The 27,938-nt window shown below is 48.7% G+C and overlaps 10 protein-coding genes across 10 annotated transcripts; 4 read left to right on the top strand and 6 right to left on the bottom strand.

Annotated features, from left to right (window-relative positions):
• Positions 1-187: 187 nt before the first annotated feature.
• Positions 188-2,038, top strand: N7517_001453 (uncharacterized protein; the record flags this gene model as incomplete). The annotated part of the gene is made up of 1 exon (XM_056719183.1): positions 188-2,038. One exon carries the CDS (start codon positions 188-190, stop codon positions 2,036-2,038), a length of 1,851 nt encoding a protein of 616 aa, XP_056583318.1.
• Positions 2,039-2,685: 647 nt separating this feature from the next.
• On the bottom strand, positions 2,686-4,641 carry N7517_001452 (uncharacterized protein; the record flags this gene model as incomplete). Its single annotated transcript, XM_056719182.1, has 2 exons — positions 2,686-3,989; positions 4,074-4,641. 2 exons carry the CDS (start codon positions 4,639-4,641, stop codon positions 2,686-2,688), a joined length of 1,872 nt encoding a protein of 623 aa, XP_056583317.1.
• Positions 4,642-5,539: 898 nt separating this feature from the next.
• Positions 5,540-6,413, bottom strand: N7517_001451 (c-type cytochrome; the record flags this gene model as incomplete). Its single annotated transcript, XM_056719181.1, has 5 exons — positions 5,540-5,564; positions 5,615-5,709; positions 5,760-5,918; positions 5,983-6,014; positions 6,380-6,413. The coding sequence occupies 5 exons, from the start codon at positions 6,411-6,413 to the stop codon at positions 5,540-5,542; spliced, it is 345 nt and encodes a 114-aa protein (XP_056583316.1).
• A 1,011-nt stretch (positions 6,414-7,424) lies between these two features.
• N7517_001450 (uncharacterized protein) lies at positions 7,425-8,333 on the top strand (the record flags this gene model as incomplete). Its single annotated transcript, XM_056719180.1, has 2 exons — positions 7,425-7,820; positions 7,935-8,333. The coding sequence occupies 2 exons, from the start codon at positions 7,425-7,427 to the stop codon at positions 8,331-8,333; spliced, it is 795 nt and encodes a 264-aa protein (XP_056583315.1).
• A 409-nt stretch (positions 8,334-8,742) lies between these two features.
• N7517_001449 (exosome non-catalytic core subunit RRP42) lies at positions 8,743-9,990 on the bottom strand (the record flags this gene model as incomplete). The annotated part of the gene is made up of 2 exons (XM_056719179.1): positions 8,743-9,348; positions 9,442-9,990. The coding sequence occupies 2 exons, from the start codon at positions 9,988-9,990 to the stop codon at positions 8,743-8,745; spliced, it is 1,155 nt and encodes a 384-aa protein (XP_056583314.1).
• A 1,391-nt stretch (positions 9,991-11,381) lies between these two features.
• N7517_001448 (serine/threonine-protein kinase) lies at positions 11,382-13,725 on the bottom strand (the record flags this gene model as incomplete). The annotated part of the gene is made up of 2 exons (XM_056719178.1): positions 11,382-13,505; positions 13,561-13,725. 2 exons carry the CDS (start codon positions 13,723-13,725, stop codon positions 11,382-11,384), a joined length of 2,289 nt encoding a protein of 762 aa, XP_056583313.1.
• A 6,701-nt stretch (positions 13,726-20,426) lies between these two features.
• N7517_001447 (uncharacterized protein) lies at positions 20,427-21,486 on the top strand (the record flags this gene model as incomplete). The annotated part of the gene is made up of 6 exons (XM_056719177.1): positions 20,427-20,497; positions 20,552-20,578; positions 20,626-20,860; positions 20,934-21,143; positions 21,211-21,309; positions 21,373-21,486. The coding sequence occupies 6 exons, from the start codon at positions 20,427-20,429 to the stop codon at positions 21,484-21,486; spliced, it is 756 nt and encodes a 251-aa protein (XP_056583312.1).
• A 727-nt stretch (positions 21,487-22,213) lies between these two features.
• Positions 22,214-22,479, bottom strand: N7517_001446 (uncharacterized protein; the record flags this gene model as incomplete). The annotated part of the gene is made up of 2 exons (XM_056719176.1): positions 22,214-22,288; positions 22,363-22,479. 2 exons carry the CDS (start codon positions 22,477-22,479, stop codon positions 22,214-22,216), a joined length of 192 nt encoding a protein of 63 aa, XP_056583311.1.
• Positions 22,480-23,966: 1,487 nt separating this feature from the next.
• Positions 23,967-26,033, top strand: N7517_001445 (uncharacterized protein; the record flags this gene model as incomplete). Its single annotated transcript, XM_056719175.1, has 3 exons — positions 23,967-24,743; positions 24,803-24,905; positions 24,958-26,033. 3 exons carry the CDS (start codon positions 23,967-23,969, stop codon positions 26,031-26,033), a joined length of 1,956 nt encoding a protein of 651 aa, XP_056583310.1.
• Positions 26,034-26,431: 398 nt separating this feature from the next.
• N7517_001444 (OB-fold domain-containing protein) lies at positions 26,432-27,608 on the bottom strand (the record flags this gene model as incomplete). Its single annotated transcript, XM_056719174.1, has 2 exons — positions 26,432-27,147; positions 27,476-27,608. The coding sequence occupies 2 exons, from the start codon at positions 27,606-27,608 to the stop codon at positions 26,432-26,434; spliced, it is 849 nt and encodes a 282-aa protein (XP_056583309.1).
• Positions 27,609-27,938: the final 330 nt, after the last annotated feature.

Raw genomic sequence — 27,938 nt, 5'->3', positions numbered from 1 at the left:
TGGTCATATTATTGTGTTTCTGGTGCCTTGAATGATTATCGGCATTTATGTATCTCGGACGAGGGGTATGTGCTCAAGTTCTTTCTTTCTTTCTTTCTTTCTTTCTCTCTCCCTCTCTCTCTCCATCTCTCTCTCCATCTCTCTCTCCATCTCTCTCTCCTCGCACCTCAATCACTGAATCCTCACTATGGCCGACCAAAGAGGCCCCGAGCCGCCAGAAGAACCCATGGATCTAGCCTATACATGGCCACTTGTACTTTTGACAGATCTAGACAAATCTAGCCAAGACAATATTTCCAGCTACGTGCAGTCGATGCTCCAGGACGATCTCCAAACATACTACAACCACTACTTCGTAGGCAAGCTCAAAGCTGATGCCCGCTTCAGCTCCAACGTCAAGATTTGGTCGCCATCCGAATGGCTACTCAAGTCTATCTCTCTACAGGGACCACACTGGGATAGCCTAAGCAATATCCATGCCCTTGCTGTTCTAGCATTCCGGTCAGGTCGCCCACGAATCATTGTGGCAGACGAAACGACAAAGCGTCATCTGGCCAAAGACCGCGACCCCAAGTGTGATCCGATGGTCGCAATTTCAGTGATCTTGGTCTCTACAAAAAGATTGCATCGCTCAGAAAGAATTTCCGTCTTTGTGAAACGCGCTCTCTGCCATTCAGTCCCGGTCAATGCGGAAAATCCGAGCCTCAGCTACCCTCAACCAGACCCCCAAATACCCGATTTTCAATCTGTTGTCAGGGAATGGGGACCCCTATGGATCCGTGAAAATGAAGGACACGCAGGCTTCATAGTACATGACCCTGATCAACCCCTTCTCAAGTCTGGCTCGGGCCAAATTCTTGAAAAGGAGTACTACGTGAAGGCCGTGACTGCTGCACTATGTCCCGATTTGCCTTTGGAAATAACGTTCAATGTCTCACATACCCGCAGCAGTGAGATAAAGATGCCTGTTTGGAACCGCCGTCCAAGCTATGAACATCTTGTTATATTCCTCCTCTACCACACTACGACAAAGGAGCGACGTTATACTAGAAGAGCGATCGAAGACGCGCACCCCACGATGTTTCTTCCTCTCGGGGGACCCCCTAAAATGACCCTGGAGCTGGTCCCGTGGGACCGACACCAAATCAGAAGTAGGCGAGACCTAATGACTTTCTGGGAGCGGTACCGCCTATGGGATGCTCAGGTCGGGGGGCTCAGACATGCGATAATGCCTCTGATCTATCTCGATCAACCACTTGAAGATCCCAAATTGGCGCTGTTCGGTGCTCTCCACGGCCGGGGTGTCTCGCAGCCAGTCCCAGCAGTCATGACTCGGATGGAATTGCACAGTATCTGTGATTATATAGCAAGCACGGGCTATATTACTGCCCCTTTACCAGGTGATCATGAGTATGAGGTCCGCCCCGACGTCCCAAGAGAGTTCCTTTGGAATCCAGACCAACCATGCTTTTCGAAGCAGCTTCTACTAACGACATCTTGGTATTGCCCACGGCTTATGATATTCCTCACGAATTGGTTAACAAAGGAAGATATGGAGAGACTTCGGAATATTATGCTGGTGCACGACAGGTCTGATCCGTCTGATACAAATGGATACCTTCCGATTGAGTACCGGGTTTTGCCTTGGAGGGACGGCGATACTGGTGTGACGAGTGAAGCTGGAGTGACTGATGAAGCCGAAATAACCGATGGAAAGCTGGAATACATCTGGGACACCGTCAGCAAGATCTACATAGAGCCCTGCAGTTGGCTCAATAGGGATGCCTTTTTCTGCGCTGATGAGCAGTTCGCCATTGATCAAACGGTCATCCTGGGTTCAGTTGAAGAGTATGTTACTGACCCGGCGCATAACCTCCTCGAACACTTGCCTTTTCCATTTGTCAAGGGATTTCTCTTCAGGCGCATCCCTGTGAAACGGGCAGTCTCGTGTGGGAACAAGAGAAAAGTTGCTGGCGAGTGGTTACGCTATTCCAGACCTGGGTGGCCATCCCCAGGGCTACTGCCTGGCGATTCTTAGGAATGAGAATCACTGTGAACCTAGCTAGGTTGGCTTGGGTTCTTTAGAATAGAAGTTTATTGGTGCAAAGAAAGAAAATGAACAAAAAATGAAGATCCAATTTAGATAGTTTTCAGATGTGTCTTTGATTGTCTTTTTCTTTAGATATTCTTCTTCTCAATTTTATAGCTAAAAGGATGATCATTATATCGCTATGAAAGGTATGACTCTACGACAATATAAGGCAGTAAAATGCGTAAATAGTATAGTGGACTCTTCTATATATAAACAGGGACTTGTATGAAAGTTGCATAAAAACAATGACTATGAACAGCAAGAAGATTCATTCATACATCCACAAAAGAAACCCATAATTGCACGGCTCCATGAAGTGAAGTAAAACCAGCTGGCGCCACATGTTTCTATCCCTTTTCCTCGCAATCCTGCCTATTCGCCACGAAAAGAAAAAGAAAACAAAGCAGTCATCCAAAGAGGCACAGCAGGTAAGCCACCATATTCCCAAATGCCCGCAGCCGCGGACGCCCTGCCACATATGCCCTAGAAAACGCCCCAGAGGAGACAAAAGAACCCAACCGAAAACAGGATGCTATGCCACAAATGAGGCCAAAGGAAGCAAAGATAATAAATAAGATCAGGCTTCAAGCCATTCACTCATCATCATCCAACCCATCAATCATAGCCCGACTCGGCTTCCTCCCAGCCCCATACACTAGCTCCATAAGCTTAGCCTTCTGCTTCTCCCGAACAGTCCGTAGATAATCGTACGTCCCCTCTAGCCCACGGATCTGTCCGTCGATGACAGCCTCAACAGGCCCAAGTATTCGACCTGTAGAGCCGGAATGCCCATTCCCACTTCCCCCACCCCCATCAATCGAGCCAACAAAGCTGACAGAGTCATTCCGACGCACAAGTGGACTAACGAGCTTCCTGCGCAGCGTTTCGAGGTTGACCTTCAGCGTGAGGAGTCGGCCGCGGTGGTCAACGAGGAGGTGTTTATTAGCGACTGTGCGACTGCGCACATTTGCGAGGAGTTTCTTGTTCTTCTCGTATTTGCGAACGGCTGCGGCATCCGGCCCTAACACGCGCGTCCACAGCGAAGAGAGCATCTCGCCCTCTGCGCGTTCTTGGGCATCTGATTCGCGAACCACCGTGCGCTGCAGGTTAAGGAATTGGCGGTCGATGGACTCGAAGAGCGCGAAGAGTGCGGTTGAGTGGGTGAGTTCGCTGTTTATTGATTCTTCCAGAACCGAGAGGAACTCTGTGAAGGTGCGGGTTAGGGTCGTGCGTGTGCGCTGTGCGGAGGTCGGCCCGAAGACGGCCATTACGAGGTGGCCGAGGGGCGTTGTTGTTGTTGAGGTTGCGGAGACGCCATTGTCGGAGATTTGGGCTGAGCGCTCGAGTGCTCCAAGGCGTGAGAGCATGTTGTGCATGTTGTCGAAGACGATTGTGGGGAGGGTGCTTGGCGGTTGCGCAGAGAGAGTTTCGAGCTCGCGCTTGGCCCAGTCCATTACTATTAGGATGGAGTCGATGTCTGAGTCGACGTTTGCGAAGAAGCGGGTTAGCTCGAGGGAGAGGGACTTGAGGGAGTCGGAGAGTTCGTCGAGTTGGCGCACGATTATGGGGGCACTGGTCATGTTTGTACCACGGACGGACTCGCTCAGGTCCCAGACTGCGACGCCGGTTTCTTGCAAGGTGCCGATTTGCTGAACGCCGTTTTCTGAGTAGTATATCAGTGGTTCGAAGGAGCGCGCGAAGCCGGATAGCTTTACTAGATCGGGGATCGATTGCGGGAGGCCTGGGAGGACTAGGGCACGCATGAACGCGACTGAGAGGAGGAGGATTATGATAGATAAGGTGGTGTTAGACTTGGAGCTGGTCATGCGCTCGAACTTCGAGCGCAGGTAGCCAAACAACGCGGCAATAGGTTCTCGGTGCTGGACTTCTGCACGCACTGCAAAGCGAATGTCTTTATTCATTCACAACAATCGTTAGTATACCCGCGCCTGCAACTGAAACCAGATCAGACAGGGCCTACAGTTGCTCAGATTTTCCGCGCCAAAGCCCACCCCGTCGTCCTCGGGGCTATGGCGAGGCGTGCGTCCTGTCGGAGCCGGAGGCGGACTTGGGGATCTTCCATGGAGGGGGGTATCTGCACCCGCCGGTAGAGGCACATTAGCCGCGACAGAGATGTCGCCCGGGGTGGCACGATCGATCTGTCTACTCTTCGTGGGGCTCTCAAGCGCATCCTCATACTGTGGACTTGGTTCGCGCGACTGGGATGGGGAAACACTCAGCCCGATTGTGGGTTTCAGCTGCAAGCGATCCGTATTGGGGTTATCTTTGCGCAGGTATGGCTGGTGGCGGTACCATCCACTGCCCTGGATGTATTCGGGTTGATGGAAGCCTGGAGGTGACCAGCGCTCTTGGGCGGGGTCCTCGATCTCTGCATCTTCCCCATCTGAGTCTTCAGACCGGAATCCGGAGTGTTGGGATGGCAGAGCGAACATTGGGGATCTGTGAGGGTTGGTATTGTTCTCGAAGTCTTCGAGCGACGCGTCCAGGGATGGATGGTCGTCGAAGACGTTGTCTAACTCGTCCAGCATCCCGGACGGCGTATCGCGATAGTCGCGCCTCGGAAGAAGAGGCACTGCAGTTCTCAGCGACGAAGCGCAGATCAATGCCTCTGAGTGGCGAACACTTGCGGTTGAACCCCTTTAACTTGATTAAAATAGAGTGGTTAGTACAGCGCTGGGACGGGTGTCTCATGCGCTAGCCGTTACAGAGAATATATGCGCAATCAACCCCACGACAAAGATGCGATAAGGTGTGATGCGATGCGATGCGACAAGGCAGGTACTGAATTCTAAATGGCGATACGGGATATCTCCGAGATAGCATTCGATAGTTGGTGTTGGACAAGATGTGGTCAGCAAACGCGCTTGAGATTAATATGAAACTGGGATCGAAACGCCTTGAGTGCAGGAAGAAGACGAGAAAGCATCCCCTCACTTGTATCCAAGTCGAGGAGGTTGGGCCAATCAGCCTGACCCCTGCTGGGTCATGTGCTGACTCTGGAGACTCGACGGCCAACACGGCGTGTACATATCAGATACCGAAAAGGTACAAGGATGATACTCCACAAGTACTTCCATTTTGTGTGGTGCAAGCAATTATTGTAGATGTACTCCTCAAGTACAAGTCAAGTATACTCCGTGCCTGACCGCTCATGTTTGCCCAATCGATACATCCAGGCCCCAACCAATCATGACTCAGATCTCCCATAATCCGGGAGAATCTCAAACACTTATTAAACCTTGTCCCGTTTGCAGTTCTATAAAAAGAAGATATGAAGAGGAGATCAAATCTATTGTGGGTCATGGAAATTGTAATAAAAATACAGGCCCGGTCCTTGGGAGAGTAATCAACCCATGGCGCCATCCCAGACTTCTATGGGGAGAAACAGAACAAAAAGCCGGGGAATAAAAAAGAACATCAGGTCGTTTATGCGGTGTTATCCTTGAGGAAGCTATGGGGTTGTTAGTTGGATACTGAGATGTGGGTTCGCGGGTAACGTACGTAATGAGATCGTTGCGCTCCTTGGTCTTCTTGAGGCCACCGAAGGCCATCTTGGTACCGGGGATGAACTTCTTGGGGTTCTCGAGGTAGGAGAACTATGAATCGTTAGCGGGCGATCATTGAACTGAAGGCAGTTGGCACTTACCAGAGTGTCCTCGTTCCACTCAACACCGGCCTGCTTGTTGGCGTCGGTGTAGGCGTAACCCTCGGAGGAGCCAGTCTTACGGCCGAAGAGACCGTGGAGGTTGGGGCCGACCTTGTGGGGACCGCCGGCCTCGGTGGTGTGGCACTGGGCGCAACGGGTCTAAAAAAAAAAACTGTAAGCTTTCTTCTTCCTTTGTCTGCGCTTGAAGCAATAAAGAACGTACCTGGAAGAGCTTGGCACCCTTGGTGGCGTCACCTGAAGCGAAGCTGAGATTAGCGATCCTGTCGGCTTCGTTTTTGGCTTCTTGAATGAGGGCCTCTGCACGCTCGGCCTCGCGCATATCCATGATTGTCAAGGTGCAGAACACATCAAAGGTAGTCATGTTGAATAACTGATGCGTGGTATTGGGGGAAGGCGGCGATCCGCAATTGAGAGGTAGTTAGGTTGAAGAGGAGTCGCAATGTGAGAGGCGAGGAAGTGTCAATCGCTATCCCAGGTAACAAACGGTGTCGCCATTTTAGGAGTTGGATACCCTCACTTCCTTCCTTCGACCTCCACGGCGTCCATGGCGACTCCCCGTTCAACCTGTGAGCTCAATGGGGGGAAGGTAGATAGCTTACCAGGAGCGAAAGATTCTTGCTTCTTAGGGGCCATTGTGAAGTATTAAATGAAGATAATAAGAAGTTATTATGACACTGTACTGTACAGAAAAATCTGGGAAGGGAGAAAAGAAAATCTGGTTATTTGTACTTGGCCCCGACGCTCTCTCTCGTAATCCACCTCTCCACCAATCAGAAGTCAGATGATTCAGGGTAGACGGGCGCAACCGGGAACTTCGGTGTGTCTGTTATACTCCGACACTTTTACACTTGTTTCTACATTCTTACTTGGACTCATGGTTCAATGGAACAGCTCAAACTCACAGTTTACTCGTGGCAAACTAACATGTACACTCCATATTCCGCCCCCATGATATCATCACTCCATCATCGGCTCAGAACATCCTACCTAGATGCGGGTTCCTGACTGACATGTTGTGCATATGCAAGCTCCAAGCTTCACTGAAACATTGAATTCCTCTCCCATAGCGATTGTGCCCATATTCCCCCGGTCATATCTCGCGCGCGTCCCCCTTTCCCTCTGGAGAACTGGAGCAACTTCCTGATCCACCGCGGCTTCGAAATAGCAGGATTCCCATTCGCCCGAGCAGATCCGCTGGTGGTCCGATGTGTGGATCCTGAGGCAGAAACGGTTTATTCTCGATTCATTCTCGGCAACGAATGCAATTTAGCCTGATGCCGAGGCAGTAGACTTAGACAATGACCTTTCATTAGGTTGTTTACATGTAGTATGAAATGACGCTGATTACCCCGTACAGCTTAGAGGTATTCTCAGGCCATTTCAATTGGTGGGAAACATGGGAAATAATGGATACTGAACCATGTGAAATTTCACAAGGTCAAGTGGCCTCACTTTTTTTCCAGCCCCAAAATAGTTAGGATATGCGGCCGGGTGCAAACATCTCGACTCAATCGGCATCCGATGTCCCGATATAGTCACGTGATATAAAACCAAAATTGCATTTACGGTTCCACATTTAGATAAGTCAACAAGATCAGCCCAACCCCTCCACACGAGCAAAAGGGCAAGAACATCAATCCCAATATGCCAACTCCAATCCCCGGGTTTCTCCTCCCACGAGGCCCGCCCTCAGCGTTGACCCTGCGCGCCCTCCAACGCCAAAGCGCGCGACGCAGCTTCACCTCTACCAGCGCCGCATTGAGGAAAGCTAGTAAAGGCAACACCAATGCCAATTCCAATTCCAAGCCTCGTGTCCTCGCAAAACCCGACAGATTCCGCCCGCCTTCGCACCCCCAGCGCCTCACGACTCCATCTCCGAAGAACGTACCCGCAGGCCAACCATTCGAGTATGGCCCGCGCACGACGGAGAAAGAGCGCGTGCAGCAGAACAAGACGCAGTATCCGGGCATGTTCCCGCCAGAGGGGACAGTGATGTTTAAGTTCCTAACGAGCAAGTGGATCCACATTTGGATTGCGTTGGTGAGTTACCGACTAGCACAGACGTAGTTCTGGGTGTATCCCCAGATCTAGCTCTGGATCTCCCCCAAACCTCCCAGGAGAGCCGAGATGACAATCAACTAACCAATAACACAGAGCGTCCTAGTGTCCTGCGCCGGGTTCACCTTCACAACAAACTTCAAAGCAACCTCCCCATTCGCCCACCTGCTACCATCCTGGTCGAGTCTGCTGACCTCGCCCATCGGCACGATCTCGCAGGTGTTTTCTGTGTGGCGCATGCATGTGCAGCACAACTCTATGCGCGTGCGGGAGCAGCGACACCGCCGTGTTGAGGATGCGGAGAAGAGGAAGCAGTACCGTATTGCACATGGGCTTGAGGAGGCGGAGCCTGAGAAGAAGAAGAAGGATGAGAGTGCCAATGAGGTTGATTCTCAGTCCCCTGTTGCTGCTGTTGAGGGTGCGGAGGGTACGAAGGAGTTTGTTGATTGGGAGGGGAATAAGAAGCCCGTAAAGAAGTGGTTGGGAATTTGGTGATTGTTATTCCCTCCTTACCTTGGGAGGTAGGCTATTTCATCCATATCTACGGGTGATATAGCTATCTAGGTATAGCACAGGCTACATATGCTGTTCATGTGGTTTAGCTGTGGGTATGTATCAACAGGTCCTACATAAGGGGGACTTTTGAACACCCCTCCAGCAGTGACGGGTGTAAATGGAGCTCGATCCATTTTGTATATTAGTGGACTTTCAGTCCAGCTACGATAGGAGGATTATCTCAACTTCACTCGAACGATGAACAGCAACGATTTAATCAAAAGACAACGCTTTTCTCCAAACTCCAGAAGCAGCGACCTATCAAATCAGATATCAAAGTCACAACCTGAAAGTAATGCTGTACTTTATTACACATACATGGCCATGAGATATGGATCGACATAAGAAATCATTGCACCTCAACGCCCTCGAGTCCCTCAAGGACTTCCTCGCCAACACCACCCTTGCCGAGGACAGTCTTAACCATGCGTGCAATAACACTGCGCTTGACACCACCCCTTCGTGGACGCCAGACACCCTCGACCTCCTCCTGGCCACCAGACTCCTCGCCAGGCGCCGCAGAAGCACCGAGCATATTCACATTCTCGGAATTGGGGATACCAGGTTGAGTGAGGCGGGAGGGGGGATCGATCGAGCGGATCGAGAGCAATTTCAAAGTCTCGGAATCACTGCTGCGCGTAACTGAGATAGCCAGAACAGCGTCTGCGACAGCGATTTCTTCGCGGTTAGGATCGAAGATAACATTGTCACCGACGGAAATCACAAGCAGCGTTACGGGTGGGCGGACGGGGTGTGATGGTGCGGCGGAGAGAGGAGATTTGGAAGTATTGGAGCGCGGGTAAAGATACTCTGCGGCGGCCCAGTCATCGTCGAAGAAGGGATCTTCTTCGCCCGTGGACTTGAGTTTCGGTAGCTTAGTGCTAAGGAGGGCAAGGTGGGTTGTGAGCGAAAGGAGGGGGAGGGGGTATGCGAGGGGTTGGGAGAGGAGCAGGACCTGGTAATCAGATGTTAGCAGTGATTAAACCATACCTTTGGAACCACAGCAAAACCATAAACCCAAAGACAGAGCGCGTTCCCAGAAACTTACATCAATATACAAGCGCCAATGCCACCGCTTGTTGATAACAAGCCTTCCTTTCAACCCACCAGCCATCTCCTTCGCGCCATCCCCATTCCCATCAGCAACAGAACCAACTAGACTCTCCCGCATCATTTCACTCAAAAACACAGGCAGGGCATCATCGTCCCTAAATCCGGGGATCTCAATCGACATCTGCACCCACTCTCCCTGTCCCGAGACAGCGGCCGAGCCCTGCTCGCCCTCGCGGTTCAGTGCGTCGCCATGCTGCGCCAGACTGCGCGAGTCGAGCGTATCGGCGGCGAGAACAGTCTTCTCGACTTCCGCTTTCACGCCGACGATCGCTTGCGTGCCGTCTGCGAACCCAATGCGCGCACTGCCGTTCGCGCCGGGGAGAATAGTGGTCTCGGCGGAGAGAGGGCGGAATTGTGTGGGTGAGCGGCCATCTGGTCGGATTGGGTTCTTGGGTAGGCTGAGGGAAGTGTAGAGGTAGGAGAGTTCGGCAGGTGAGAGGTGGGGGACTTGAGAGGCGGAGGAGGCTTGTCTTTGGTTTGACATTTTGGCGGGTTTGGTGTTGGTGTATGGCGGGGAAAATAGAGTGCTGTGTGTTGAAGGATAGAGCTGGAGTTCGCTTGCGCGAGGTTAAGCTCGTAGCTGTTGGCGGGCGGGTTGATTTTGTGGTGATCGGCCCGCGATTTGTGAAAAGTGCTTGCTAGGGCGCGTTCTAGTTATGCTAAGGTATCAGTAGCCTGGATTCCAAGCTATGACCAGTCTAGTTTCGACTGGTGAGGTGGTGCCGGGGAGCAATTGAGGACCAGAAAAAAAGTTGGTAGAGTCGAGCAGAGCAGTCTCAATCAGGAAATCTTGATGGGCGACGGATGATCGTTGTTCCGCCCATATCGATCCATGTATGGAGTAGGAGAAGTATAGACGCTGTGTGATCTTTCTACATTCACTACGTAATTGTGAGATAGAATGACCTATCTTCTACAGTATAGGATGATTATCTGCCCAAGTTAAATCTACAGTCTTAGTTTCACCTCCCCGCGCTGTGAATCATTTTCCATCGCCACCCCATACCAACTAATTTGATAGAAACTTGAGAGAAGATACAAATAAGTAAACTTTACAAACAAGTATAAGGTCTGAATATAAGAGTCTGAGTAGTTCAATGTATATGTAGATTCAATGTATGTATGGGCATGGCACAACGGCCAAAGGCGGATGTATATTACAAATGTATAGAACGGACTGGATCCAAGCCAGAACATCGAGGTTGGGGGAGGAAATGATACAAGAAATTGAAGCAGGAGGTAGGGCTATGACAGGAATATGTAAATGCAGGGATAAATAAGTGATAGGAAAATGATAGACAAGAAGAATAAATATGGGAATGGCGGTAGCCTGACAATGTACAAGCGGGGGAAGAAAGGGGGAAATTATATAAACAAAAGAAAAAGAGCGCAATATTCATCGAGAATGATGTGCAGATGTGCAGATCCGATATCAGATGTATCGGATGTAGAGAGGGTGACCTAATAAGGTATAAATGCGGTGTATGATGCGACTCGCGCATGTGGTATCAAATGTCAAGGAAAGAAATCACGCCCCTGGTAAATGATAAAACGAAAGGACTCCATGAAAAGGAAAAAGAAACGAGGCCCGGATCCATCTATAAAAATGCCTGTAGGGGTATGAAGTGAGGGAAATGAGAAACTTGCAACGAGGGCGAAAGCCCAATGCCCATATGTGAAAAAAAAGATAAAACACCTTCTGAAATGGCCAGACCTTGTGAAAAAAACAAAAACAAAAAACAAAAAAATCCCGAATCCATACGCCTTGAGCTATGTTGCTCGGTGTTTGTTCCGTTGTTGTGCAATTTTGCCAAATTTTTGTGCTTTTCGCAACTGAAAAGGATGTGATGTGGTGCAAGGCGGTGGTTGAGACACTTAGATATAGTTGGATCCACGAGCAAAGTAGTCGGATTTCTTGTTGTGATACTCGGACTCCTCGTAAGGAGGGGTAGGCCAGTGACGGTTTGTGGCTGGGGGATCAATTTTGTGGATGTTCAACTTGCTCGGTGTCGACTGTTGACCAAACGTAGCACTGTCCTTGGCTGTGGGCGAGGGTGTAGGATAGGGGTTCTGCACTGCACGCGAGTTGTCTGGCTGCCGGTGAGTACGACTGTGCGAGTCGACAGCCATTGACTGAGTCTGAGCCAGGCGTCTAGCCGCCTTGCTGGTGGAGTGCAACACCTCATCAAGCAACTCATCTTCCTCTTCAGGAGTCTCGTACCGGTGAACCGGGTGGGTAGACATCTGCATGGCACGGCGAGTCCTGCTAGAGATCGGAGCAGCGTTATTGCTAGTAGCCTGAGGCATTGACTGGCGCTTGGTGTGGCCGTCAGCGGAATTGTGCAAGTGCACCGGGACGTTGCTCATTGTGGACGAGTCCAATGAGTACTTGACACATTGAAGAGCCTTGTCCAGCTCGCTCAAGTCAGAACCTTGCTTTGGTTCACTAGTAGGCCCATCAAGAGCCACTGATGAACGGTTCGACCAAGGGATGCAACCTGCGTTAGCCTCGACGTCATCAGCAGGTGCTGATTGGTTTCGTCCAGACAATCTGCGGGCGCGCTTGCGCAGGTGTGAAAAGAAACTCTCCTTTGTGGTTGGGGTGTTCGTCCCGGAACCATTGAGCATCCTTTCGGCCTCTTGCCGATTCGCGTCCGAGTAGTGATTCCCATTGGAGTTGACGGACAATTGACGACCGATCTTTGAGCTAGCTGAGGTATCGGAGGACTTGGAAGCCTCGCTGTGCGCCACGGTGGCCTGGGCTGTAACGGAGTTGGAGAGAGGGGAGACAGGGCGGATAGAAGGAAGGATTGGCATCGGTGCACCGTTTGCCCAGGTAGCCCGCTTGGTGTTGGCGGGACGCGGCTTGACAGGCTGGATCTCAGGCACAGTGACTTGAGTAACAACTGGTGGCCGGGCAGGGCTGTCATCTGCAGTAGGCACAGGGCTGTCTGACCGAACGACCAATGATCTTCGGAACCATGAAGGCTTAGAAGACAATGTAGGAGAGTCACCAGGAGTAAGAATTGGTGATCTGAAGCTCTTCTCGGACTGCTTGCGGCCCAGCAGTCTCGACGAGGTGGAGGACTTGGGCCGCACCGGATCAACCGCATCGGCGAAGTACTCGTGGTTAAGCGCCTGGGTAGATGTTGGGCGGTTCTTAGGGTCCCACATGAGACACCATGTGACGAACTCGCTAAACGCCGCGGGCCACATCGGGGGCTGGAGCACGGATTCCATCGCGTGCGGTGCCATCTTTGGGAATGTGAAACCGAGCTTGTGGGCCAGGCGTGATCCTTCACGCCATTCACCACCGCCAATCTTAGCGCCCGACTTGCTGTACCAGTTCCCTGGACTACCCATGATCTCACACACACGCCAAACTTGATCTACCTCGTTGCCTCCTGGGAACAGGGGCTTTAACGTGGCAATCTCAACTGCCATGGCGCCCATTGCCCACATATCGACTGGGGCCGAATATTCTCCTGCTCGTAGAAGCACCTCAGGTGCGCGGTACCAGCGTGTGGAGACATATGTGGTGTATGGTTGTTTGGAGTGGGTCTCACGAGCAAGACCAAAGTCGGCGATCTTCACCGTGTAGACAGGAGGGGTGGAAGGAGGGGTCACAAGGTTAGAGTAGCGGCTGAAAGCAGAATCATTGGGGGCGGAGGTCGAGACCAGAATGTTCTCGGGTTTAATATCGCGGTGGAAGAAGTGGTGTGCGTGGATGTGGTCCAGACCGGACAAGATCTGGTAAAGGATACTCTTGACGTGCTTGCCTTCAAAGTATTTGTGGTCCCGGGCCTTCATCAACTGATACAAGTTGCCATCCATGTATTCCATACAGATGTGAAGTTTGCGGGAGAGGGGGTCGAGAAAGATGTCGAGGGCAGGGACGAGGTGGGGGTGATTGGGTAATGTTCGGAGGAAGATGACCTCTCTCAGGTCTAGACATGGACCCAAGGAATCAAATGTCTTCTTCATTGTCTTGATCGCAACCTGAACCGATGAGTCAGTAGAAGCACAATACACCACAAATCTTGTTATTCCATACCATGGTGCCTCTGCGGGCGATATGAGCACCGGCAGTCCGTACGCGTGCGACGGCAACACTACCGAAGCTTCCATCGCCAATCTCCTTGATGACTTCGAAGCGGTCCTCGAGGGTTGCCATGGAGGTATGGGACCCCCGGGTGGGTGTATCATATGTGACGGTCATGGTGAGGATGTATGTCTCTTCAGGTCTGCCAGCAGATCGGGAGAAGAGGAATGTGAAGGAGGGGGGTTCTGAGGGGGATCAGGTCAGCTTCCCGACATTTCTCGGAAGATCAGGCATTCTTACAATTATGTAGTAGGGAGAGATTCGCAGTATGTCCGAGTGAGTGTGTATGTATAGATATCAATTGCAGCAGGTGTTCATGTTCGAGAATCAGAGCCAGACGATTGGGTTCCCATTGACGGAAAAGTAAGGAGTGACGAGGTAGTTGGAGGGGGAGCGACGGTGGTCATGTAGTGGGCGATCTGGAAAGATTGAGGACCGGGCACGATGCAATAAAAAGGAAAATCCAGAATAGGAGGAGACCCGTTCTGGTGGAAACTGGAGGGATCGGAGGACCGAGGGTGAGCCCCTGACGCGGTGACAGCTTGAGCTCCTAAGACGGGGCCGTGGAGACGGTAAATTAACGACTTTAGGTCGTTGCAGATCAGTCCACCGTGGCGAAATAATAAGATGAGGTCACTTTGGAGTATGTATAAGATAGTATAGAAAGTTTGTATAAGAGTATGTATAAGAATAAAGAAAATGAAAGGGAAGAATAAAAGAGAGGCATCGCACACATAAGGCGCATAGAGAGAGAGGGGGGCGGAGATTCTGTATGAGAATCCAGACTTCAATACTGAATACTGAAATTATACCAAAGTGAAAAAAAAAAGAAAATAAACTAATTTACGAAAATAAACCAAACAAAAAACCAAAAAACGAAAATAAACTGAAAATAAACAAAATACACCAACCGAAACCAGCTAAAACCCCAAATAACGGGTTGATCCCGTCTCAACCAATGGGACACTCATCGTGGTAACGGGTACCTTATTTTACCATACGTCCGTCCCCAGAGCTAAAACGTGAACTATTTTGAAAGAAAAGAAAAAGTCTCAATTATTAATCTTCTATATTAACAGGGCTTTGTAAAATATTTACTATGTACGGAGTACTTATTCCCTAGGACATTCTATATTGTATAAACCGAATATGCTTATCACATATAAATTCCCTCAGTGGATTTATCATCTGATGCACGGCGCCTAATAATTGAGGAGGTTGGGCATACAATAATTATGTGCAGCCTGTAAACGTCGCCCACGCAGCCCTAGTCTGCACTGTTTGGGGCGTGTCAGAAGAGGTTGGGCCGCCTTGGTAATTTATTAGACTCGAGGGAATTGGCTGCCTCGAACCTACCTTTGTGTCACTCCAGGACTGACATACTCTGATATCTCCTACAAACAAAGACATCTCATCTCGACTTTGAAACAAAAGGACACACTAATCTCCTTGGTTACCACGTCTTTGTACGAGTCACTTCTAGCGGAGATGACCTGGGTTCTCCGTTGACGTACCAGATGTACGATGTAAGATGTGCTACACAGCTCGCAGACTGGGCGAGAACAGCAAGGAGAATCCTTTCCACTTCGCCATCGCATGTTATGTCATGTCCTACCTTCGGAGTTCTCCTCTCTGCCAGTTGCATTCTCGCACAGATAGTAGAACACCAGTCTTATTATCCGGCTTCTAACAGATAATCCCTGTTTCAGGGCCTCGCGTAAGGAATAGTTGATGTTGGTTTGCCGGACTTCCTGTTGCCTTTTTTTTTCTTGCGCCACCTGATCTCCTGATGCATCGGAGAGAAGAGGTATCTTGATGTCTCTTTTCTGACTGATCCTCCGACTGGTTGGGGCCAATCATACGGAGTATACCGGGGTAGGATGCTGGCACGGCCATGTGGAAGATAATTAGTAAACTAGGTTCGCGGGTGGACGGAAAGGTTCACGGGATAGAGATGTACATGCGGAGGAGCTTAAGCCGCGGTGAGCTGGGAGTTGCATATGATGGGTTCTCTTTTCTCTTTGTTCAAAGGTACACGGGTCTGGGCCCCGTATGCTTTGGAGATCATTGACAGGTTTCTCCCCAGCCGTCTCCGATTGGGAACAGCGTAGGATTTGCTTAATCATTCGATTTTCTTTGTTGATATCCCGTCTCAAAGACATGTTAGAGTGCCTGTTGCCATGGATGCCGGATGTGTGGGCGTATTACAAGAATAATGTCTAGTACAGAGTACATCGTATGGTATATGTACTCCTTATGGTTTAATAGACTCTAATCAAAGTGATGACAGTAAGATCATAAACCAAGCCCGTTATGGCCAATTTGCGGCAAGTCTCTAACCGCACCATTCCGATTTCTCCACTAACTTCAAAGCTAGGGGACGTTCGCGGTCCCGAGAACACAGACGTGGAAAAATCAGAGGTGATCAAACTCAATGGATAACTCTTACACAGTAAATTACCTGCAGGAAGCGGGATGGAATGCACCTGTCAGATGGACGAACCCTGGGGCAAACCGTTATGGTCCCAGATTACTCTGCAAGGCTGATTTGAAAAAGAATTTGACCAGTCTGATCCTACTCATCAACTCATAACATGCCACTGTTTCAATGTTCGGCCTCCGCCCCTTATTCGATCTCTGCCTTTTCACCTTAAGTACCTACATAACTCAAATCCAAGGGCCGTACCGAAACGAAACCAAGGTTCGGATTTAGTGGGCCGATTTACTTTTTTTTTTATATTTTTCTCTAGACCGCACAATAGTCTTACTATTCGGGAAAAATAAGACGTGGAGTACACACCGTGTACAATATACGATAGGAATTGTACAATACGGAGAGACAATATTCACTCAACATTCCACTTTCTCACTTTCGAGTTATGATTCGTTCAGTAGGGCTTTATACTCCACGTCTACCGACTACAAGCCAATTATCACCTACCAAAGATCAGTAGTACGATGGAGTCTATGCACTAACAATGCCATTGGTCCCATTACCAAAGGTAGCCCACTTTATCCAGTTATTGTGCCTATAACGATGCTCTTTTATCCCTCACAAACGCCTAGTCACGCACCGTCGATTCGGGGGAATACGGAATTCTCCACAGTGGGCTCATCCAGGCCCGTTCCAGATACCCGCGGAGGCCGCGGAGGGCCCCTATAGGGGGGAAGGTTGCAGTGTCGCCACTTAGGAAAGGAAACTATTTATTTCCCAAACTGCCGGGAGGCGCCGTGTTCCTTTGGCCTTCGAGAAGGTGGTTCCTGGTAATGTGATCATCAAATATCCAAATTTATTGCGAGGCAACGGTCTCTGAATGGTTATGCCTTTAGATGGGGTCATTCCTTTTTAGACCTTGGACTCCATAAAGCAAGAGCTTGTTGGGGGCAAATCCGCCTTGGTCTCTTGTCTCGTTGCCCCCCTAACAGGCCCCCCTTCTCCGGAGATAAACACGCTGACAAACAAACCCGCGATTTCCAGGATGTTCGTACCGAACTTCCTAATGAACTTTCTTGCGACCGTTGGCAAATTACTTTGAGGTTTAGACCTTCGACTTTCGGCACTACCTTCGACACTAAATTACGGCCCACTCCAAACGCCGAAACGGCCGTGTGAATTTCTAGAAGGCGTGGAAGCCGCGGGTCACCCCCTTGATCGCTGGAACTGTCAGATCTGAGTCCAGTAGATTATCCGTCCCAGGTGCACACGAGGGGCCTAATTTAGCTTGAATTGGCCCTCGGTACTTAATTTCTTTCATTAGATTGTCATAAGAGGGGTCCCCACTTTCACTTCAGTCGCCCTTACATCTTAGCTCTACGGAGTAATATATAAAGCTTTTACAAATCGGGAAGGTGTCTATAGCACAACACACACCAACAGATATGTTGGAGTCTTCACTTGCAGAATCACCTACCTAGCACTAGCCCTCAATTCTACCTAGTGTATGGAGTATACAGTGGCAGTGCCACTTACTGCATGTCATAGATCTTCTTTGTGTCCAATTTAGGCTCCGGTTATTTTCTAGATCGTCAGCTAAGGCGGCCGCAGTGACTTGCGTACCGTAGTAATGTACCTTGTGAAGTGATAGATGTCTCTCCTTCCTCCCCTGTCCCTGTCGCCCAAACTGGGTCCTTTATGTGTGTCATATCTAACTAGCTTCATCCATTGCTCTGGGAACTATATGTGAGTGTGGACCTCGACTTGTCTAACCGCTTACGGGCAGCCTCAACCTGTACGGAGTAGCAGTGTCAGCCCTCAAGTTCTGCCGGTAATACTCCGGACTCATCCATCGATCAAAAATTAAAACATCACGGGCGGTATGACAAATTAAGAAGGCGATGTTAAAATTTGCGGAGTGACTGTAAATCTCGCGGCTTTCTTTCCCTGGCCCCTTGCCCCTTGCCGCTTTCTTGAACTGGACGCTCCCTCTTTTTGGGGAGGGAAAAAAGCCCATTTCCGGGATTACCAGGGACCTCATCACATTCTTTGTATAGACACAGATTTGTCACTTTGGACAAATCTATTATACAAGTGATGCACGACTACCACTGCGCTAAACGGGCTGTTGGATGAAAGGCTTGCACTTCACGGTCATGACGTGTTACCACATTGTGCTAGTGGTCACTCAGGGTGAAATTATTGTACCCAGGGCCCTAACTGTTATGGCTGGGCCTCTATCTTCTTTTTCTTGCTTTCCTCTCTAGCCTAAAGTCATCTACATTTGAGACTTATTTGCAAGTAGTTATATGTTCATTCTTTTTTTTAGCACAGCTATGTACGCACATTTCTGTAGAGCTTAGTTTGCTCCGTGAACTCCGAATATATGGACCTATATTGACGCACTAGCGCGCGCTCTAGAATTGACACTGGCCCTAGCATAATCCTAGGACAATGCTAGAATTTCGAAGCTATATAATATTCCTAGAGTCCTCAGGCATCGGCGTTAAATAAAGTCGCTATCAAAAAAAGAAATTTAGGGTAAGTTCGCGATTTTATAAGGCTTCCCTCGACGATAGTGATGCTCGGTGGGATACATCATGCTATGTAGAGGGGGAGAAGAAGAAATCGATCTATGGTCTTTAAGGGATGTTCAACATTAGACCATCCCATGATTGTTTGCTTGCAGACTGAGCAGATGGTCTGTAAGATTTCAGTGTATAAATACCCTGCTTTATGCTAGATTGAACAACAATGATTCTTCTTTCTCTTCCTCCCCTTCTCCAGAAGCCCAAGAAGGGGCAAGACTATCTATCCATTGCTAGGGGAGGCATAAGAAACACTACATATCTATATAACCACTTCCTCTCTAAGTTGCTTTACACTTTCTTCATCATCGATCCGTATCTCTTTCCTTCCTCGCTCAGAGCCTTACACTTCATCGATAAGCATCTCTTCACTTTCAAATCACATCTCCTCACTTCCCACTCAGAGCTACCTACCTAATAGTTTCTCCGTCTGTTCCGTGGTGGAAATTACAATTATATAGTAGGAAGAACTGCTAAAATGTTGACTATACAGCCTTATATAGCAAGATATCGTAGAAGTAACCTGTTGGCTAGTATACGCAGTTTCTAGTATTGCTTTCTTACATGTACGGGGTACATATAGCCTACAGCCTAGGGTAAGGAATCACGCTTGAGGGCCAAAAGCCTCAAACCAGTGTCATGCTTCAGAGGCCAGTTTTACTGGTCCAGTTGGGTTTGAAACTAGCCCCTGTTTAGATTGGGGGGTGCCCCTATAGTGGATGCAGAAAATATCAATTATACTTCTATTTAGGGATTTTCTTCGCTTCTTCTATGGTTTTCTAGAAAGAAAATAAAGTAGTCTGACATGTGGGTGCCTTGGGGTGGGGTGAGACTGCTATTTGGTTTAATGTCACTCCTTTTTGAAGGTGCTGTAAGAGGTTTGTTAACTATCTCCATCATTTCCCTACTAAGGAATAAATTTGGTAATGTCCGAGGCAACCATCATCATGCTATATATTTGCTTTGTAAAATATAATACCAAAAATCCACAAGAGCCTTGGAATAGTCGGCGGCTGATGCGGCCTGCTCATATCTTTTTTAGTAGTGTTTTTGGTAATTCTTTGGAAGACCGTTTTGGTGTCGGTGTGTCCTCATATAGACATTTTAGATGTCTTTTCTGATATTCCCCCTTCTTATTGGTTTTTTCGCTAGAATGATAGAAAAGAATTAGCCGCAAAATATATAAAAGAGGGGTGTGAAATGCGGTGCATTGAAGTGAGGTGAAAATAAATGGTGATTTGATGACGCTCTACAAGAGGTTACTTTTGACAGTGTCTGTTGTCCTAAGCAGTGTCTAAGGCCTTCATTATGTCTTGTGTATTTGCTTTCCAGCACAAAATGCCCTTCATATTTTTTGTTGATAGTTTTGATTTGTATCTGCTTGGTACCTACATGCTCACCTGGGTGCTTAGCTATTATATATCTACTTGCTTCGAAGTTAATACTAATACCCTGAACTGACACTCTTTTCCTAGCATTATTTTCTCTTTTGTGTCTTCAGTCCTTCTTGTTGGCAGGTCTCCAAAACCAAAAGAACAATAAAAACAATGTTTACGATAGAAAAGCAAATTCGAGGTGATTGAAGTGGCCAGTCCAAAACCCTCACTTTTGAAAAGACCAACCCACGCAGCTTCCTCATTGTGCCTTCCTCTGTCGGTATAAGACTGTCCTTCCCTTCCCAATTATTCTCTTCCTCTCTTGCCGTCAGCCACTACATCCACTCTGTGAAGTTTATCCTGCGAATCTATGCTATTTCCTTACCTGAGTCTTCTGCCTTTCTGAAATACCATTTGACCATGTCTCAGCGACGGAGACGGAACCCCTTGAGTCCATTTGCGCGGGGATACACACCAGAAATCAGAGAGGCGTCAGTTAAATCTCATTCTCAGAAGTCAGATATTCGCTAACCAAGTATCGATAGCATGGACCGAATGCCGATTCCAAACGAGTCAGTATCCTTCATCCATCTTGATCTTAACCTACTCACCGTCATAGAATCAAATGTTGCGTCTGCAAGCGGCGTCGCCCGAAGTCGCAGTACTCGAACAATCAGCTCAACTACCTCCGCCAGGCAATGTTCGATCTTGGCTACAGTAACATCCGTGACCAACAGGTTGCTAAGTGTGGCCCATGCACGAATGCTCAGGTTTGTGAGGAGCTGTGTCATCATTGCGGTCACTACCGTGCCATCGATCAATTTGCCAGAAACCAACGGAATCGTGAGAATCCGGTATGTCCTTTTTTCTCTTGGGCTATGAAAGCATACAGTTTGACTGCTTCTAATAATTGATTGGTCTCAATAGATCTGCCAGCCCTGTATGAACTACCAGATGTCCCTCGATCCTATCGATAAAGATCTTGCAATCACGGACAAAGCTGTGGTTGAGGAAAAGGGAAAGAATGAAGGAGAGGAACTCAACTCTGAGTCTGCAGCTCACTCTGAATCTGTGCCTCTGTCTGGGTCTGCGGGACGCCCTGAGTCTGTCGATCTCTCTGACTCTCTGGGTCAGCCGGTAAGTGATCAGGACTACATCAGCTCTGGCTAACTCTTGGTTACTCACGTATATACTTTTATTACAGGACAGCCTGGAGTGTGGCATCGAGAAAGCACTTGTCCTGCATGATGACTCCTCGGATAGTGATAGTAATGCGAACCGGGGTGGCTTCGCGAAAGTAAAGGTGGGTGACTTTATTCCAACAATACTTCTAACTGGACTTTTAACAGAGCATTGTATCGTATAGGCGCACCGTCCCCGCCAGCAGCCTGTTCCCGACCCCGAGCCCGCCCCAGGCTGGGCACCTGGCACCCGCAAGGTTAATGATGGCGCTCCTTGGAAAGGAGGAAGGTTTCTCTGATTGCTTCCAGCACCGTGCCTGCATTTCCTATGGACAACACTCGGGTTATGATTGACAATGCTTCTACTATGAGAAGTTTGGCTGTTGGACTGCGCCTAGTATTGCAGTCCGCAACATGCTCTATGTCTGGTGAACGGCTTAGAGACAATTTTTTTTCATATTCTGAGTGACGAGGCTTTTATCACAGGGTGGGGTGGATTTCTCAGTCCATGCCCGACATAACCCTGTATACTTTGCTTTTTTCGCTTTCTTTTCTAGAGCCCTAGGGTTGACGATGTTTTATGAAGACCTATGTCCACTTCTTGGCTTTCTCTTTCCGTTTTAGTGCTCTGGCCTTGCCGCTTTTTCTGGTTACAGAGTAAAATCGAGTAATAACGAATAAAACTGAGCGCCCTGATCCGCTCACCGAGTCTGATCTGCCCAGGTGAGCATAGGGATGAGCGGCCTAAGTAAGCTACCTTGACAGAAATCTGGCTATATTTAGATTGTAACATGCACATACTACTTTTGACAGCCTCTTCATAGATTGCAGATGCCTGAGAGAAGAAGGACAAATCAAGGCGTTCAGTCGGCCACCTTCTGAAGTGAGCTGTTGTAGAAATTGTTCCAGTGCCATTGCATATATTCCGGACCAGTGGATGGATACGTCTCCAAAAGACGCGGTACCACCGGCTTTTGGGATGAGCTCCTTGTAGGTGAACTCGCCTCCCACCGACCGCTTATCAATTCACACAGCGACACGGTTTATGATTGTCTGGCGATCCTCGTCGTCGTATGGCCTCTTCTGGGGCCCCCAACTTCTCTATTCCACGACTGTCAGACCTGACTGGTATTTGAGCCAACGCGACTTCATTGTTGTTAGCGATAGAGACCAACCACCCGCAGATTCAACAAGTCTTTGCGGACACTATAGAGAGTGAGACGCATGCGCCAGTACTCCCGGTCACGATCTCTGGCTTTCTGAAAACTGAGGTAGCTGAAGTCTAGAGGCATTTCGAACAGTACGAGTCCGATCCGCCTGCCTATCCCGCTTAGGTGTGTTTAATTGTTTCGACTCCCCAGGGTACTTGTACTGTACATACCTACTGGACTGCTGACGTTTATTCATGCTAGCGGGAATTCGGGGTTATCGTGTATGTGGAGAGAGCTTGTGTGAAGTTGGCTAGGGACCTGGTAGGATTTCGCCGGGCGCGAAAATTATATAAGCGTCTGCTTTATCCATGGATTCATTTCCTGAAAGTTGTGATGCTTTCTGTTTCCTGCTTGCATACGATAATCAAGGCTCTAATTCCTTTCCTGATAACTTGAATCACAAGCTCTTTTCAGGTTAATGACTACATTATAGTATGTCTTTATAACTCCGTACAATACAGATACTATATCCAAGTCTTGAACTGGGACCATGGTTATGACATCGGTGGTTCCGTTGACCCACTATAAATACTTCAAGTTCATTACTACCTACTCCGTATATGTAATTTATTTAGGAATGTTCCAGCTCTGGGAATGGGTCAAGTTTTAGTTTATTCCTAATAATGGTATCAGATCATAAGAGAATGAGAAGGCTTTGCAGAATATACAACCCCCAAGGCTACAATATTACTCTGATCTGTCGGAGCCCGACCGTCGGATCCTAGCCGACAGCTGGCAATGACATAGCTCAATCTTTGAAATAATGTCCTTCGCAACTCTGATAGGTGCAAGGGAAACTGTAATGCACACACTGCATGGAAGATGCATGTATCACAGTGCATAGCGACTAGGGATATTGGCCCTATTGGCTTTGAGGATTCACCACTCTGCCTTCTTCAACTAATTTTTACATTGTATAGAGTACTTGAATATGTCATTCGCCCAATGAAAAATTTAGATGAATTTATGATGAGCCAGTCATTTATATACCAAAATAGTCGGCTTACATGTTCTATGCTTAGTGATAATTATAGACTTGAATAAATTAGTAATCTATTTAGGTGGAGAGATATTAGAGACGTTTCAACTAAGATTTCACTACGATGTCTTTTTAATAATATATATCCATATGACTACTCAAGTACTTTCAATTAATTACGCTAGAGTAGCCAAGGAAACCACAAAGATGGGCATCAAAGCCAATAGGACCCAAGTCCACCGTTGCTATGCACTGCGATATGCATGCTTCGTTAGTCTGCCGATCGTGTCGCTCTGACCCAGTCTAGCAATATGACAGAACATCTGTGGGACTTTAATATAACAAAGAGATATATTAAAGAGCAAGGTGACGTCGAGGGAGTACAAAGAGAATCTTAAAATCTGTCTCGCACTGACGATCGCCACAACGTTTCACTCGCCCCCCCCACTAGCCCCCTCCATAATATTGGTAATTCGCAACCTTTCCCAGATCTGCACTTCTTCTTTCTAGAACTTCTCCAAATTTCTTTATTTCCAACTGAGGATTACACGTCTTTGTGCAAATAGACATCTAACCTCCCGAAACCCGTATGGCCTACAATGGAAATTACAGGAATACAAATCAAACGGGCAAAATGAACGATCCAAATGAATATGGATACTCGCAAACACCTTATCCATCCTACCATGAACAAACCCATCTGAACATGCCGCAGCCACAGGTGCCGCGGACTGGTTCGGCCCCAAGTCCAACCCCAGAGTCATACAACTACCCGGAATCCCAGCGCTCCTCCCCAAACAGCACTGGGCACATAGACGATGCAGTGAGCTCCGCATTTCACAATAGTGGATCCACGGGCTATCTCTCCCCGGATGTTCTATCGCAAATCACAGCAACGGTGATTCAGCAGCTCAAGACAACCGGGTTAGACAACCTACAAGGATCGGGTGCGCCCCCGCCTCGCTCACAATCACAACAGCCACCATGGCAAACGGAGGCCTCTTTGCAGCCAAACGCAGAGTCACCTGCCATACCATCTCAGCGAAGCAGTTCAATCCCCCCTAGTTCGGCCGACAATATCCAAACTGGGAATTTCCAGCCATACGTCTCCTCCGGTTACGCTAGCGATAGTCGTCTCAGCCCCAAGCCTACTCCCGATCCCCTTGCGGAAAGACGTGGTTCTGTATCGAGTCAGAGTAGTGATCGGAGTCATAGCCACCACAAGGAGGAGCGCCCCAAACCTCCGGATCGAGACGCCACCGTTATGGAGATGACTACCCTGGAGCGAATTTGGGGAAAGTTGTTTGAGGATGGTAAAGCGACGAAGAGGCTTGGCCAATTCTTACGTGGAATTGCGGTTCATCTGGTATGTGGAGCTTTTTTCTGTTCTGATACACTATGGATCTTGATGGCTAATCTGAGTAGATTGAGGACTATCCGCCGGGAAACACTCTTGTCATTCCCCCTCATAAGTTGCAAAAGTTCTACCGTGATACTCATGACCCGGATGACCCTTATCCATGGCAAGGTTGGTGGCTTGATCTGTTCATTGATATACAATATTCTAACCAAATATTTAGACATCTTCGACGATCGTACATCTTCGATATCCCGCCTATTCCGCGAAATCAAAGTCGAACATCATCTCGTCCAAGAGGATATAGAAAAACGCCCAGACATTCCAGGCCTAACACCCAAAGGCTTCGAAACTTGGGCAACCTTAATGATCCTCGCAAACCCAGGGCGCGAATACGAGCGGCTCCAAAAGGCAGTCCTCAACATGCCCATCAGCAACCCAGACGACAAGAAAGAGCGTTTCCCAAAGGAAATCCCGCGTCGCCTCTTCCCAGAAGTCGGAGATATCGCAATCAGAGAAGACATCGAGGACCGCCTGATGGTCCACTGCGGCGTCGATCTACCATATATCACCCCGGAAGAACGCAACCAATCTACCACCCGAACGACCCGATCATCCACCACGACCGCATCACCCACAGAGCGAACCCACTCATACGAGCGAGGCCGACCGCGTCCCACCGGCTTGACCCCAAGATCAGCCCAACAACCACAACCAAGACCCGTCTCAACCGCCGTCACAGACGACGAAGACGAACCCATCCCCTCAGTGCCAATCGAACGCGAACGCAAGCCCTACAGCGCCAATCCAGGTATAGGCAAAGTCTACGAAGAATCAGGCCCGAGCCGCAGCCACGCGAGCTCCTTCTCCACGCCCCGACCCTCAGACTCTACCTACAAGGGACAGACATCGGGACCAACTCCAACCCCAGCACACCGCATGTCCGATTCCTATGACCGCGACCCGCAGTACTCACGCTCGGGATCTGGCCATTCCGCTGATAAGCGGTTCTCGCATGATTCCCGCAGCTCGTCACAGAGTGTGAAGCATCGCGGTGGTGGTGACTATAGGCATTCGGAGGGCGATTTGCATGGTCGTGATCATTCGGTTAGATATGCCGGGCTGTCGGCACATGATTTGGCGTACACCGAGTCGCCTACTGCGAATCCGTCTGAGGATGATGTGCGCAGATACCATCGCGGTAGTCGGGGTAGTGAAGATGAGTATTATCGTGGGAGTGGACAGAATGGGGGTTCTGGGCCTTGGTATGATAAGTATGACAAGTATGCATACCGTTGAGGTGTGTTTGGTTTATGTTTTGATGTCTGTAATTTTTGGCGATTATTGCATGTCAGGGTCATTTTTCTGTTCTTCTGGCTCTTGATCTCAACTTTTGGTCTTGATTCTGATCCTGATTCTAATTCTTTTGGCGTTGCATGGATACGAATATACCCCTTCTTTCTGGGGTGCATGACTGACGATATCTCATATCATTGACGTTCTGTTCTGATCCGAATACATGTGAGATTATAATTTCTTCAATAGCATTGGGAATGAAAAGTGGATTTTGAGGACGGAATCGCCCGTAGAATGCTATACTCTTTGCCATTGTACCTGACCAACGGGGGGAGTGGTTGAGACCCAGATAGTGTTCTTCGAATATTTTATTCTGAAAGTATATCCAAGTTGGCTTCATCTCACCCTGCCCCAAACCCAAACTTCCTCATAACCCTTTCCCCATCCTCTCTAATCTCCCTAAGCTCCTTCTCCCTCTCATTCTCCTCCTTCTCATACCGGCGCGCAATAGCCCTAGCATGTCTCTCCTCCCGCTCAACCTTTTTCCTCGCAGCCCTCTCCGCACGCCTCTTACTCTCCAATGCACGCTCATCACACCTCTCGGCATCAGCACGCAGCGTCTCAATCTCCTCATCAGTCAAAACCCACGGGACAGACAAGACCTCAATAAGGAACCGTAGACGGGAATCCAAAAATTGCATTTCAGTGTTCGTATCGCGCACAATCCAGAACCGTTCGAGATTTAACTGCATCTGCGAGCGGAAGGTTGACAGTGTCCCTTTTACCCGGACTAGCGTTCCTGGTTCGAGAGCTGAGATATCTATCTCGTCGCGGTCTTTGGAGGTTATGTGTGTTGTTCGAGTGAGGCTGGTGGCTGTTGGCGCTGTGAGGGAGAACGAGGACCATTCTGTTTGTTCTGGGTCTGTGGTGGGGGTTTTTTGACTAGTAGTGCTGGGTTTTGGTTCAGTCTTTTTTTGTACGGCTATGTCGATTGTTGCGCCGCTACTGTCGTCTAGTGTTAGGATTGTGCGCCATGGGAAATCAGTTCGCGCCACTATGACGCCTACCAGGCTGACGAATTGGATTGGGTGATTGTTGTAGAAGAAGATGTTTTGGCCTGTGGGGGTTTGTTAGTTATTTTGCTTTTATGTATAGATAGGCTTGGCTGTGTTTTGGTTGGAGGGAGATATTGAGTAATAGGAAGATAGAATATGTTTGGATATGTTGGAAAGGCATGACAGAGGGAATTGGGACATGGGAAGTTCAGGTATACTGAAAAGGAAGTATAGACAGCTTGGTGGGAGATATCAAATGAACTTCGTCACGCTAACGCCTCTTTTCCGAGCCTTCACGCTAGAGGACCCGAAATTATGCATCTGCGCGCTAGGCGCGTCGATCTTCAGGGGCACAAAGAATTTGCAAGCTTGGAAAGTAAAATAACATACCCACAAAGTTATTCGATCTTCGGAGACGATGCACATCGGCCGCACCCATTTTCACCCAGGTAAAGTGCGTTGGTGACGCCTTGAAGCAGAACGCGGGATAAAATACGAGGTGCTCATTGTTGAAAGTTGCCATTGGGTCATCTTTTTTCTCGGGATGTTCTTGTTTAAAAGATATCAGAGTTGCATTCTGGATTGGAAACTGAAACTGGCGTTGAAAGTCGGGTTGATGTCACGTGGTTGTGTATAATTAAGGTCGTGGGTCGCGTTATCTCGTGGTTTGCTTAAGGCAAATACTCCTGTGTCTTCATGATGTGGACTTCGTGTCTCGGTGATACTTCGATTGATTTACTGGCTACCTCTTAGCATTTTACGTCATTGTCTTGAGATGACCTTCAACCAGCCGATAATGGCACTGGATCACATACTAATTGCTGATTTCTGCAGCGCTACTTTTATATTCTAG

This window comes from Penicillium concentricum (genome assembly GCF_028827145.1).
Source record: "Penicillium concentricum strain IBT 3081 chromosome Unknown utg000001l_segment0_segment0, whole genome shotgun sequence".
Taxonomy (NCBI): Eukaryota; Fungi; Ascomycota; class Eurotiomycetes; order Eurotiales; family Aspergillaceae; genus Penicillium; species Penicillium concentricum.
Note: the sequence above shows the minus strand (reverse complement) of the source record. Positions and strands in the feature narration are given on the sequence as shown.